General features: G+C 36.8%; 1 protein-coding gene across 1 annotated transcript in view; it reads right to left on the reverse strand.

Annotated features, from left to right (window-relative positions):
- ANKRD29 (ankyrin repeat domain 29) overlaps positions 1–12952 on the reverse strand; it is a 33881-nt gene that overhangs the window by 13785 nt on the left and 7144 nt on the right. Inside the window, exons 3-6 of the mRNA XM_034429610.3 lie at positions 11788–11886; positions 8565–8663; positions 3040–3138; positions 145–243 (exon numbers count right to left, since the gene is read on the reverse strand). Coding sequence (XP_034285501.1) covers positions 145–243; positions 3040–3138; positions 8565–8663; positions 11788–11886 — 396 coding nt within the window. The remainder of the gene's footprint in view (positions 1–144; positions 244–3039; positions 3139–8564; positions 8664–11787; positions 11887–12952) is intronic.

Raw genomic sequence — 12952 nt, forward strand, 5'->3', positions numbered from 1 at the left:
AACCCAGGATCTATCAAATATTTACTTCCATATTTAAGTCAGAACAACTATTAGAAGCTACTGAATATTAAGATGTGGGTGATTAATTTTAGCATGTAATAGATAAAGGGACAAAATCTGTATCTTAACAATGCTGAATATTACCTGCCTTGGCTGGTTGACCTTTGCTCCTGAAGATAGTAATAGCCGAATTAAATCCAGATAACCTCCCTGAGCAGCCAGGAAAAGTGCAGTAGCTCCATCCTTAATTGGAAATACAGAAATAATTAATTTGATTTTTTACTAATAAAAATGTCCATAATAAAACCATTGAATGTTTCCCTTCTTCCGTTAATCCTCAGGCATAGAAAAATGCCACTTGTACTTAAGATTTTTTTCCACATCCATTAAATACTTCTTGCCACTTAATGTAACTCTGTCTGCAACACTGATAAAAGTAAAATACAAAGATGCTCTTTAATTAGTCTGCTTCTAGCTTGAGATGTAGTCAATGTAAAGATTAGAGCTGTTTTGTGAGTAATTGTTCCATCAGACCTCTATATTTGAGGTCTTCCTGTAGAGGAACTTTGCCAATCAGAAACCTTTTATCAGCTCAATTAAATAACAAATATGACAAATGGCAATCAAGTTCTTCTTTTATTCATTGCTTTGAAGTATATCAAACCATTTAAAGACTATCAAACACAACTTGACTAAGGATTTTGATTAATTTTTTATTGAGTTTTGAAACGATCTAATTTAAAAAAAGAATATGCACCAAAAGATATACACTGCCTGTTTGGATTATTGTTAGCTTTCTTTTATAACTTTGATTTAACAAACCATATAATGTAATTAATTTATTTTTATTCATAGTTTTATTCATTGCCTTGTTGGTTGATTTTTAAATAATTGATTTTTAAATATTTTACTGGATGTGTATAAATCAAGTAGTTTATTTAACTTTTCCTTCCTGAAAATGTAAAGAGAAGAATTAGAGAAGAATGTTTTACCCAGTTGCAAAGAAAAGCAAAAAAGAGGAGGAAATGGGAAAGAGAGATTGTAAAAAGATTAGGAAATTCCTGGTAACATTACAAGGAATTACGGCCAGTACATTACATTTCTTCCCAGAGTAGTTGAGCAAAAAACATCACTCATCATATGTTGTCAAACAATCTCCCTACAGTAATTACGGCCTATGTTCTTGTTCATTGCTGATTTTAGATATGCAGGTGATGTTAAGCAAAGCAAGGGGCAAAATCCTCAGCTTCAAATGTATCCTGCCAGCAAAAAACCACCTGCAGATCAGGACATTAATGTAGGAATTGGTAGGTATAATGTTTGGAGAATGAATTTTGACAGATAACCTTTACTGCTTTACAGTACATATGCAACAAAGCAAAAGACCAAAAGTAAGCTAAGGAATTTAACAAAATTCAGCACCCTAGTTTCCCAACCATAGAACAGTTGTCTACACTCTAGCAAGTTGCAACAACTTGGATTTAAAAAAAGTAAAAAAAGAATGGTGGCAGAGGAAAGTGCCTCAGACCCAAGGGATAGGGTTACTCTATACTAGCACTATAAGTGACCAATAGGCACCAGGTTGTCCATATTCCCTACATGTCAACTGACTGCACTTACTGGCCTAGTGCACCAGAGTTCATGCATCTAACCTGCTTCATAGAGAAAACAATACTTTCAAACTTTAATAGACAAGGACAGTTTAGCCTTAACCTAATTCCACTCATAAATTACAGATAAATTGATGAAGACACAACAAAATAAAGAGGTTCCTACGATATGTTCATACTGTGGCTAGATATGTGTCATGGCTCAATGAGTGGCTTGAAGATTCCAGTCTAACTTCATATATTACTCTAAATGGGAGAGCAGGAATGCCCAGAAAGAAAGAAATATCCATCACCAACAGATTCTGGGATGACTAGAAATAAAGAGCAATCTAAGTCATCTTTTTTGAGAAAAAAAGACTGATTTGCATACTGGGGACTGAATAAGAAACTGGCTGGAATGCTGCATGATTCATGCATATTATTTATCTTTGTATTTACATTCTACCACATGTTTACTTAAATCATTTAGCAGAGGGAAATGAAAATCAGTTGGGAAATTAGTTGGGATATGCCAGTTTATTGATATGTAAATTAATATTTCTGGTGAACAATTATTATATCTGATACTTATATGTTATTGTATTTGAGTTACCTCGGAAGACAGATATAAATGACCTCTAATCATAGATACCAGCGAACTATTCTCTTTCTTTGCAGCTGTAGTTTGATGCAGCCCTTCCAAGGCTTTAATGCAGCTCCTATATACCCCTCCTACTTTTTTCCTGAAACATAGGGGTAATTATTTGATGCACACTCTATTGGGCCAAAATCTGATAGGAAAGTCCTGGGAGGCCAAAAGCCTGATTCAAACTGTACTTCGATGAATGGGCCCCAGTGAAGGGACTGGGACGGAGGGGCTGTGGCCGATGTGCTGGGACGAAAGACTGGGGGCAAGTCAGCCAAGGATAAAAGTTTGTGGCTTAATAATGCAGAGGCAAAAACCTTAAGGAGAAACAGGCAAGGCAAAGAGACCGAGCCGAAAAGTCCTAGACCCCAACCCACAACCCAAGTGTAACTCTCAGCCAAGAAAGAATCTAGGGCAACCCACAGCTGCTAAAATGATCCCATTCTGCAAACTATGATTACTGAATGTATATTGTACCATTTTAAACAAACTCTCTGCATGGCATAAATTAAAGTAGCAGTATAGTAGAGAGAGATGCAAAAACCTGAGGTTCTTGTTTGCTAAGTAAAGAGAAATTATTTTTTAACTTAGGAAATATTAAAAGAATCTAATTGCTATGGCAATCTCATGAACAAGCTAAATCTGAATTATTTATTCTACAAACATATGGAAGAGGTTGTATTAATTTGGTATTCCAGATATCTTCAATTATTTGAGAGACTGTCACATAGATAATGAAACAAATTTGTTCTTTTTAGCCCCAGAAAGATTGAAATAATGAATTTACATTTCAAGGAAACTCACATAAAGCTGATCATGTATGTTGGCCCCATGCTTTAATAAGGTATCCACCACTCTCATGTGCCCATATTGACAAGCAGCTAGCAAAGCAGTACCACCATCCTGAAAAGAATACAAACACATACAGGAGAACGTTTCAGAGAACAGTGACTGCTAAACATTTCTTAGCACTTAACTCATCAGTAGAAAAACTCAGTTTATGTGGCTATAATTTGCTTTCCTGAAAATACATCCCAATTCCTATTTATTTAAAAACACATTTTGAACCTTAATTGGAAGCAGACCTCTCTTAATATCTTATGCTCATTTTATTCCAACTTGTAAACAGCTACTATTTTACATTTACGACAATATACCCCCATATAGATTTATATTCAGTGGCCTCTTTTAAAGGGGAAAGTTTGGCTGTGCTTTTCTCTTTCCTTCCTCTAAGCAGAAACCTGGCTTTCAGCATGACATGAAGAAGAGTCATTTAAGGCCAAACTGTAAAAAACAATGGAAGATCTTACTCTTTTAAATAAGGCCCTTCTATGGAACTATGGCTAGGTTCACTTTGCAAAGCAAAAGCAGGGCTCAATAATTTCCCTAGAACTATTGTAAGCGTCACATCAGTAGGGCTTACTTTCAATTTTGGAACCTAAGGAAACAGTGACTTGCATGATAGACCACAGAAGGAAAAGCTATGAGGAAGGTTCATTGCTCCACACCTGCGTTTCTTAAAATTTTCTATAATTTGTGTTTCAAGCAAACTTGCGTTTTAAGATAAAAACCATTCCCCATCATGCTTTGTTCCCTTATTTCAAACCATGGCTATTACAGAACACAGCTCCTCATAAAATCATATTCAGTTCTATAAAATGGCTACACAGTTTCCATAGCAGATTAAATTTGGGAAATCTGGTAAAGTTACAGCTGTTTCCCCATTTCTCTTTTCCTTTGTCAAACCTGTCCCTTTATGACAACTGCAAGTATATTCTGCCCTCATTTTATACTAAATGGAGCATCATAGAATATACAGTATAAACAAAATTCTGCCCTGATCATTTAACGATCTTCCAAACTGTTGCATGTTTATATAACCGCAAAATATCCTATCTATCCCACATATTGGTAAGATTCAATTTTTTGTTTGAATGCATAATGCGGATTACCTGAATTATGTCACTGGTCTAAAAGTGCTCTCAGGAGTTTTATGCTCAGATAGCTAGTTTAAAGGTGTTGTCCAGTCCATGAGTTGGCATAAAGTACAGAACAAATTGGCTCTCTCCAAACAGTTGGGCTACAGTTTCTTCAATAATCCTAAATGGCACTATTCAAACAGTTTACTGTGAGGTAATTTAAGATGCAGCATCTTGTGCATTTCCATGCCAATGGAGAAAGTGTCTACTAATTGCTCAATAGAAGATAGACCTCAACAGATTCTGTGTAGAGTGGTAGATTTATCCTTTCCTCAAAATCTAATTTCTGGAGTAAGCAAGGTCCCAGTAAAGCTCCTACTCCACAGCACTTCTCCATATTCTATAGAGGCTATCTGGGAGACAAGACCATGTACTGTTATCTCTTGAATACTCATGATCTCCTTATAGTCCTTTCAGGGGAGGCAAGACTGTCTGAAGCTCTCTTGTTTCACCCAACAGTAACTCCGCAATATATTGACAGGTCAAGGGGAAAAGGTGCTGGCTGAACCAGGAGTCCCACTTCAACTGCATCACTTTACAACAGTCAGGGATCTAAAAGATCTCTGGCATGATGTGTCTGCACCAATGCTGAAAGATAGTAATAATTCTTGCTGAAATTTGAGATTTCTCCTGAAAGAGAGTAGCCACTGCAACAATCTGCTGCCATGAATGCTGGGTGAAAATCACCCACACAGTGTATCAATAGGAGGGAATGCAAGGCTAGCTGAAGCACATGTTTCTTAGCAAAAGGGTATGAGCAAAACTGAACAAGAAGGAATTTCCCTGCATAATGTACTTGTGCCCATGCTAGTAGGCTGAACTATCATGCTAAGGGCAGCAAAGGCAGGTGTTGCACCAGCCCAGAATGGCCAATAAAGGGCTAGGCAAGCCAGACCCATTACATTGTTGAATTAGTTACACCTGGAATACACCTTTGCACCACATGCAAATTGCAAAATTTCTGCTGGGAGAAATGTTCAATTTCAGTTCAGAAAAACTAGAACTGAACTGTTTCAGTTCTTGGCTACAGATGAGAGGAATGTTGCAAGAATAGCTAACTTCTATTCTCAACCTGAGTTTGGGGGCCACAGAGCTATGCTTATGCCTTTCTGTTTATTAAGGAAATATGTATTATATTCTATATCATATGGTTGCTTAATTGCAGGCCTATATTTTTGTGTAGAAAGACAATATTGTTTTAGGAGAACAATACAAAATTCAATTCTTCCATAATAGGCACATACAGTATGACTATCTAATTGGTGGCTTAAGTGGCTTTGCAAAAATGAAATAGGGAGATAGTATATAATGCTTTATATTAATATATGTACTTTCTCTAATTATGCCTGGGATGGAGTTCCACTTTTCATATTAAATTTGGCAAAAAGTTGGGTCACATCTGCAGTGCATTAGAAACTGAAGCAGCATTGGTGCTGCTGGCAAACATGCTGGAAACTCTGAGAAATTACATCAGTCTTAGAATAACTGCACACAAAGATCTCAGAATGAAGAGAACAATTACCAAACAATGGCTTTGCTGTGACGAAGAAGCACAAGAGATCTTTTCAACCAGAAAGCAAATGCATAAGTTGTACAACAGATGCTGTGCATATTGAACTGATTAGTCAATACTAGTCAGAACTCCTCCAAGGAATTTTGGGCACAAGCAACTAATAAGATGAACAGCAATGTGTTACTGTATTAGGGTGCTGAAATCTCCTTCTGATAACATTTTTTATATTACATTAAGCCCCACAAACTCTATATTCTGAATCTCTAAGTAAATATGTGCTAGGAGTTTTTGATTTGAATTCAACCAACTTTCTATTTACGTGCAGCCCTAGAAAACAGGTAGTGAATCAGTGGGTTACTTCCTGTAAAAGGCAGTTTCCACATTAATGGAACAGGATGTCAGGAACAACAAAACACTTAATGCAAGTCAGGGGTGCATAACTTGTAATTCCAAGACTGTCTCTCCAAAGCTTTTGGATTAGGACGCAGTGATCCTTCTTCAAAAAGGTGCCACTGAACTACCGTAATAGAAAAGGAAAAGGAAATACATGCAAAGTAATCATATTAAGTGCAATTCATTTAATTAAAATTAATTCATTCTTCCAAAACATAACTGAAGGAAGAAGCCAAATCTGGTATAATTTGATCAACTTCCTTGCACTATGGGAACAGAGCAACTGTCTTATTTGAATGATAGATCTTCAATCTGATGGGAAAGACCCTTAAGACAAGTTACTTACTATAGATTGTGGCACAAGATGCAAAGATTCTACTATTCCCAGGTTATGGCTGATGTTCTCCCTCCTCTTGGTGTATTTATTTTGTGGATATATTCTATTATTTTTTGGATTAACTAAGATTTCTTGAGAGTTTTTATTATTTTTTTCCCTACTGCATTTAATATTTTATAGATTTGGTTTTATTATAAAAGCATTTTTATTGTTATTGGTTGCTTTCACATTTCTTTTATTTCTTTTAAAGCCAGATACTGGTTTCCTTTTGTTGTCCTGCTTTAAACTACCGTATTTTTCGGAGTATAAAATGCTCTTTTTTCTCTCCAAAAAGAGGGTGAAAATCTGGGTGCGTCTTATACTCCGAATGTAGCTCCGCCCAACCTTGCAAACGGAGATTTCAGAGGCTGAAAGTAGTCTCTGAAAGAAGCTTCAGAAAAAAAGCCTGTGAAAGGCTTTTATCTAAAATAATATGGCAAGCAACAAAAGAAGAATCAGTAAAGGTTCTAACCAAACTATGTTAACAAATCCGGAGAATGACACAATAACCAACAGATTGGAGGAGGTTGATTTACATATCAATACCAAAGAAAGGAGATTGAACAAAGTACAGACAGTCCTTCAGAATAAAAGCATCTGAAAGAAGCTTCAGAAAAAAGTCTCTTTTTTTTCCCTCTGAAGCTCTGTTTTGGAGGCTTTCAGAGGCAGAAAAAAAAGTTTTTTTTCTGAAACAGAGTTTTAGAAGTTTCAGAGGCAGAAAAAAAAGCAAAAAAAAAAGCAAGGCACAGAACTCACAACCAACAATCTATTGCTAAAATTCACCTCTGGGAACACCTGATTGGAGGTATTCCGGGAGGCCGATCCACCTACCAATCAGCTTTTTTCTTATTTGCCTCCCCAAAAACTAAGGTGCGTCTTATACTCCGGTGCATCTTATACTCCGAAAAATACGGTATTTGTTCTGTGGCCTAAATTCAGGTCTTTGTACCAGTTTCTTCTTACATGGTGAAGTTCTCATAGGACCTTGTCCTGCTACTTCCTCACCTAAAACTGTTGTGTCTTACATACAAAGAGAACCTGGGAGGATCAGATTCATTTTCAAGTTCCATATTAGAACTTTGTGAGAGAAATCAAACTTATGATATAAAACATTTCTGAATTTATAAGGGCCTGTAGTTGGAGTGTGCACATTCTGAAAATAATTAGAAAGAAATGTTTTAGATCTCAGAGAAATGCAAAATCTTTTCAAGTTTTTGTGCAAAAAGATGTTGCTACTTTAAAGAATAGTTTTTATCTGATGTTTCAGCAGGAGCTATGAAGAACCCCCCCCCAAGATTATGCACCCACTCCTTAAGGGGGACTAAGTACCCTGTCAAGAGGTTAACTACTAGGACTAATGTCAGTTCTGTGTATATTATTTAGCACTCCACAATTTCTTCCATTTGCAGAGTTATGGGCTTCTTTGCAGCAAAGAGAAAGCAGTTCAACAAGTGATCTGCAGAAATCTACAATGGCAACAATATTCTGCAGATCTGGATGCCTCCTATTTAGTGCAAAAGAAAGAACATCTCAGGTGGGATGTTTATATACTGCTGCTTTCCCCAAACTAGTTTCCCCAGATATGTGGGATTACAGCTTCCATCATTCCCCACTATCATACTGTGACAATCTACAGCACCCTATGGGAACAATTCCTGTCCCTAATAAATACAAAATGCCGTACTGTTTTGTTTTCTAAATTGAGCTAATACATTCTCTGTGATTGTGACTTTCATACATTTCCAATCTGTCAATCAAGCCGAAAGTCTTTTGTATTTCCTTTTTTGAAAGTTTGCTTTCATTGTCAGCTTTGGCTTTGCCCTTTCCAAATGAAATGACAAAAATAACAAACAAATCGAGTGATACTTATATAATGAAAACTGAGCAATAAGAGTCACACACAACTTATCGTCCTGCCAGAGAACTGTACAGGGAGAAGCAAAATTATTCTGTGGGCCTCTTGTCAGTTCTCCATGCCAAGGCTTGAATCAGAAGAAAACAACCGCCTTTCCTTCCTGCCTGGCTGTCTAAGTTCACCAACATGTTGAAGCCAAGTATAACTTCTTACTTTGGTTTTGAATTCTGTGGAAGCTCCATATTCAAAGAGTAACTTCACTATATCATTGTGGCCTTGTTGTGCAGCAAAGAATAGGGCAGTGGCTCCAGTCTAAAATGAGAATCAGAAATCCCACAGATTACCAAATATGAAGGAGCATTTCATACAAAATATATGTAAGAAGTTTAACAAGGATTTTGATGGAAGTGCTGAACCAAAAGTCTTTACCAGCAATCATTCCTAAATCAAGACATTCCCACCAGATTATTCTTTTGAAGATTCCAGGATGTTTCCTTCATGTATCAGAAAGGCATGTTCATAAATTACATTTATATGCTATCCATATCCCAGCAACTCTAGGAAGTTAGGAGTAGGAACACAGTTAACTTTGCCCATTTCCCCAACCTCCATCCTTGTCAACTCCATATAGATAACTTTTTCTTCATTATTTACAACTTTACTGGTATAGCCTGGTAACCCTAATTTTATTCCCTTTCTCTATGGCATTGGTTTTTCTCATTCCCAGGCTATGACTTAAATAACTTTTACTATTTCTTGCCAACAATCATAACCATTCTGGAATCTCCTGATTTAAAAAAATCCTTTTATGGCTCTTTTCTACACAGTAAAGTCCATCCTTGGTTTAAGAGCTCCTTTTGTCCATACAGCAGGAGGTTTCATTTGGGATAGCTAGTAAGAAACCAATCAGGCAAACTGGAACAGAAAATACATAGAGGCTATTCAGGTAAAGCTCTAGAAAAGTTGGCTGCTAAATCCCATGCAGAGACTCCTTGCTGCAAACACCAGGGAGAACAAGAATGGCACGGTGAGAAAGAGACAAAGCTGAAATATACATCTCTACTCCCGCTTCCTGCAAGTAGAGGTTACATTGTTGTGGTGGTTGGCTGCACATTTAGCCAGATATTTAGACTGGATTTGGCATTTTTGTCCACCTATCAAGTTTCCCTCAAGTATGAGGGTGATCAATTTTTGGACTTCATTCAAAGGGTTCTGTGTACCACAAATCTTGTTGAGTGAACTCTGAACAGGCTTCTCTAGGTGTTTATATTACTACAGCATTAAAAGGAATGAATAGCACTTTGAATCGGACCTGGAAATCAGGTGGCAGCCAATGCAACAACATCAGATGACATAAAAATCATTTTAAACTGATAAGGTTGCCTTGTCAAGAGCCTTTACACCAGTGTTTCTCAACCTTGGTAGCTTGAAGATGGGTGGACTTCAACTCCCAGAATCCCCCAGCCAGCACTGCTGGCTGGGGGATTCTGGGAGTTGAAGTCCACCCATCTTCAAGCTTCCAAGGTTGAGAAACACTGCTTTACACCATATTGGAACTACCCATATACAGCACATTGCAGAAGGATCACTGTGTGGTTATTTGGGCATGAATTACTGTCCTCAGAACACCTCATTGAGAACGTTCCTTACTGTTCTGGGGACAGTAATTCATGCCCAAATAACCACACATGTGCTGCATGTGGATTGCTTTTGGGGATGACTCAAAATGCCAAATCTGGCACAGCAGTCAAATCTGAGAAAAGACCCACTGGCCATAATTTCTATTTACTGTTTCATCAAAAACCATGAGTCCACCATACACCAACTCCTTCAAAACAAGCACTACCCCATCAAGAGAATCTGTCCAGGCTAATGTTAAAGGAATGCTCCAATATTTAACGAGCAGGTCAGTGTTATAGGGCTTAGTCTGAATTTATTTTATCTCATCCATGCATTGATATAGGATTAATGCAATTCTAATATAGCTATGTAACCAACACTCACATCTGCTGTTAGATTTGTAGACAAGCTCTATTGATAATGGGAAAAGCTCATGGTAAGTTAAGACCGTTATCATGTTTAATGTTTTCAATAAGATAAAGTTTAAACAGACTACATGTAAGCATAAACAGATTTTATTGAAGATAATCTACTCTATCATTCCTTTTTTGCCTGCCAAAACATTTTACCCACCAGTGAGTTTTATGCGCCAATCAATTACCTCTTATTTCTCACAATTTCTGCCTTATGCTTTCTTCCTGTCAAATGTGATAGTTATTGATGATAAACAGTTCTGTGAATTGATGTACCCATGCAGTAATCACATCAAGCATATTGTACCAATCAGCTATGTCCATTGCAGGCAAAAACTTTCTGGGCATAAGATTTTAGTCACAACAGAAAGAAAAAAGAGCTTTTAGCCAATCATTCAGGTTGCTGTTATTTCTTCTCATATGGCATCTGTGCCTTTAAAAGCCCTGGCACAGATGCTAGTTTGATGCATCCTATCACCAATACCAGGCAATAATGAGAAACTGTTCACCTATTATGAATTGGGCAGCTATATAAATCATCTATGTAGATACGTTATTTCACAGAGGACAAAGGAGCATTGCTGAGAAAGAGGTGGCAATGAGATTAATAAAAAGCTTTCTTGTAATGTGTTAAAAGTATACTAATGTAGTGAAAACTCTACCTCTGAACAAGATTCATTAAAATACAGTAATGATTTCCTTATCACTACACCCTATAACCCTACTTGTACAAGGACTTAAAGATCATAGAAACTTGAGGATTAAAAGAGGGTTATTAGAAACCCCATTCTTAGGAAAATGTGTCTCTTGTTCAGTAGCAGGTCAACTCACTTGACTATATAGAAACCTAACGGCAAGTGCCAGAAATCCAAAAAAATCCAGAATATCAAATCCACCATGTTTTGTCAAAAAATAATATGATTAGTAGTAAAACTACTATTCTTTTCAGACCCTTTTTCTTTTATCTACACAAAGCATAATGAAATTTGCTAATCTTCTGTGCAGTAATTAGATTGCATTTTATGAAGTCTCTCAGCTTATTTATAGGTTCTTTGAATCTGGAAGATCTTCCATCAGCAGAATGGAGCAGAGGAAGTACATATTTTCCTCTATCCTGAAGATGCTCCTAACATTCTGATGAGTGTGGAAAAGGCATTTGCAAAGCAAACAAATTGGTTTTCCTTTCATTCCACAAGTGGAAACCTTGCTAGATCAAAGAATCTCTGATTACTGAGATCATGGGATAGCTTTTGTGAGACTACAGTAATAGAAGGTATATAAAAGTAATAATAAATTATCCTTAATGTCTATAGCAGGTGTTTGAAATTTGCAATGGGGTGCTGAATTTTTAATTAAACCAATCCCTAGGAGTACTTCTTTTCTAAATACAGAAGTTAACATACCTCTCTCTGAAGATTAATATCAGCTCCTTGCTGCACCAGTTCTCGCACACATTCTTTGTGGCCATAGTATGACGCTACCATAAGGGCTGTTGAACCAAGCTGGGCATAAAGCAATACAGTAAATACCTTAAATATGTAAATAAGCCCTGAAAACTGGAGCCTGCTGTTATTTTCTCTGCAGCTTCAGGCTCACATGGAAGACAAAATATTTTGGGCAACTCTATATTTTACATTGTTGAAGTCTAGGCCAATATGCTTATAGACATGAACAAACATTCAATATCCAAATAAAAGAGAATATTTGTAGTTCAGGATTGAAATGATGATGTTCTCGGAGTTTGGTTCTTTTTTTGCAGATGTTTCATTACCCAAACCAGGTAACATCATCAGTGCTAGTAAGAAATGGGGTTTGCATCAATTTATATTCTAATAGCTTGCCCGGTCAGACTTGGTAGTAGTACTCTTTGGTTGGACTGTTTATTGTTAGCTTGTTTGTTAGTTCCTTGATTGGAGTATGGTTTACTTCTTGATTGATGTTAATCTTGGTATTAATCTATGCTCATCCGGGTGTTGAGTGCTGATGGGGAGGTGTTTTGATCTTTTTGTTCCTATTTTGGCTTGTAGATTGTCTTTTTTGCATAGTGTGTATATGTTGTTTATATCTATGTGTCTATTGATGGCTGATTTGTCAGATGCCAGGCTTCCAGGAATTCTCTAGCACTTTGGGACTTGGTTTGATCTAAAATGGTCATGGTTCCAGTTGAAATTATGGTTACGTTTTCCATATGTTGTAAAATTAAAGAGTTTTCATCATGTCTTCTGACTACTAGTTGGTGTTCATGGATGCATTTTGCTAGTCTTCTGCCTGTTTGTCCTAAGCAGTGTCTGTTTCAGTCTTTACACTGTAGGTTGTACATGACTTCTTTTTTTCTTCGGGGGCTGTTGGGTCGTTTGGTTTAATTAGGATGTTTTTGAGGACTTTAGTTGATTAGTATGCTACATTCCCATCAATACTGACAGGGCAAACCACTACAATATAAACTGAAAGCCAACCCCATTCCTTACTAGCATTGTTAGCTAGTTTGGGTAATGAAACATCTGCAAGAAAATAATCGAGCTCAGAGAACACCAAAGACTCTACATTTGATATAATTTATTTTTTTAT

The sequence above is a fragment of the Pantherophis guttatus genome, chromosome 3 (genome assembly GCF_059756535.1).
Source record: "Pantherophis guttatus breed Tessera chromosome 3, ASM5975653v1, whole genome shotgun sequence".
Classification (NCBI taxonomy): Eukaryota; Metazoa; Chordata; class Lepidosauria; order Squamata; family Colubridae; genus Pantherophis; species Pantherophis guttatus.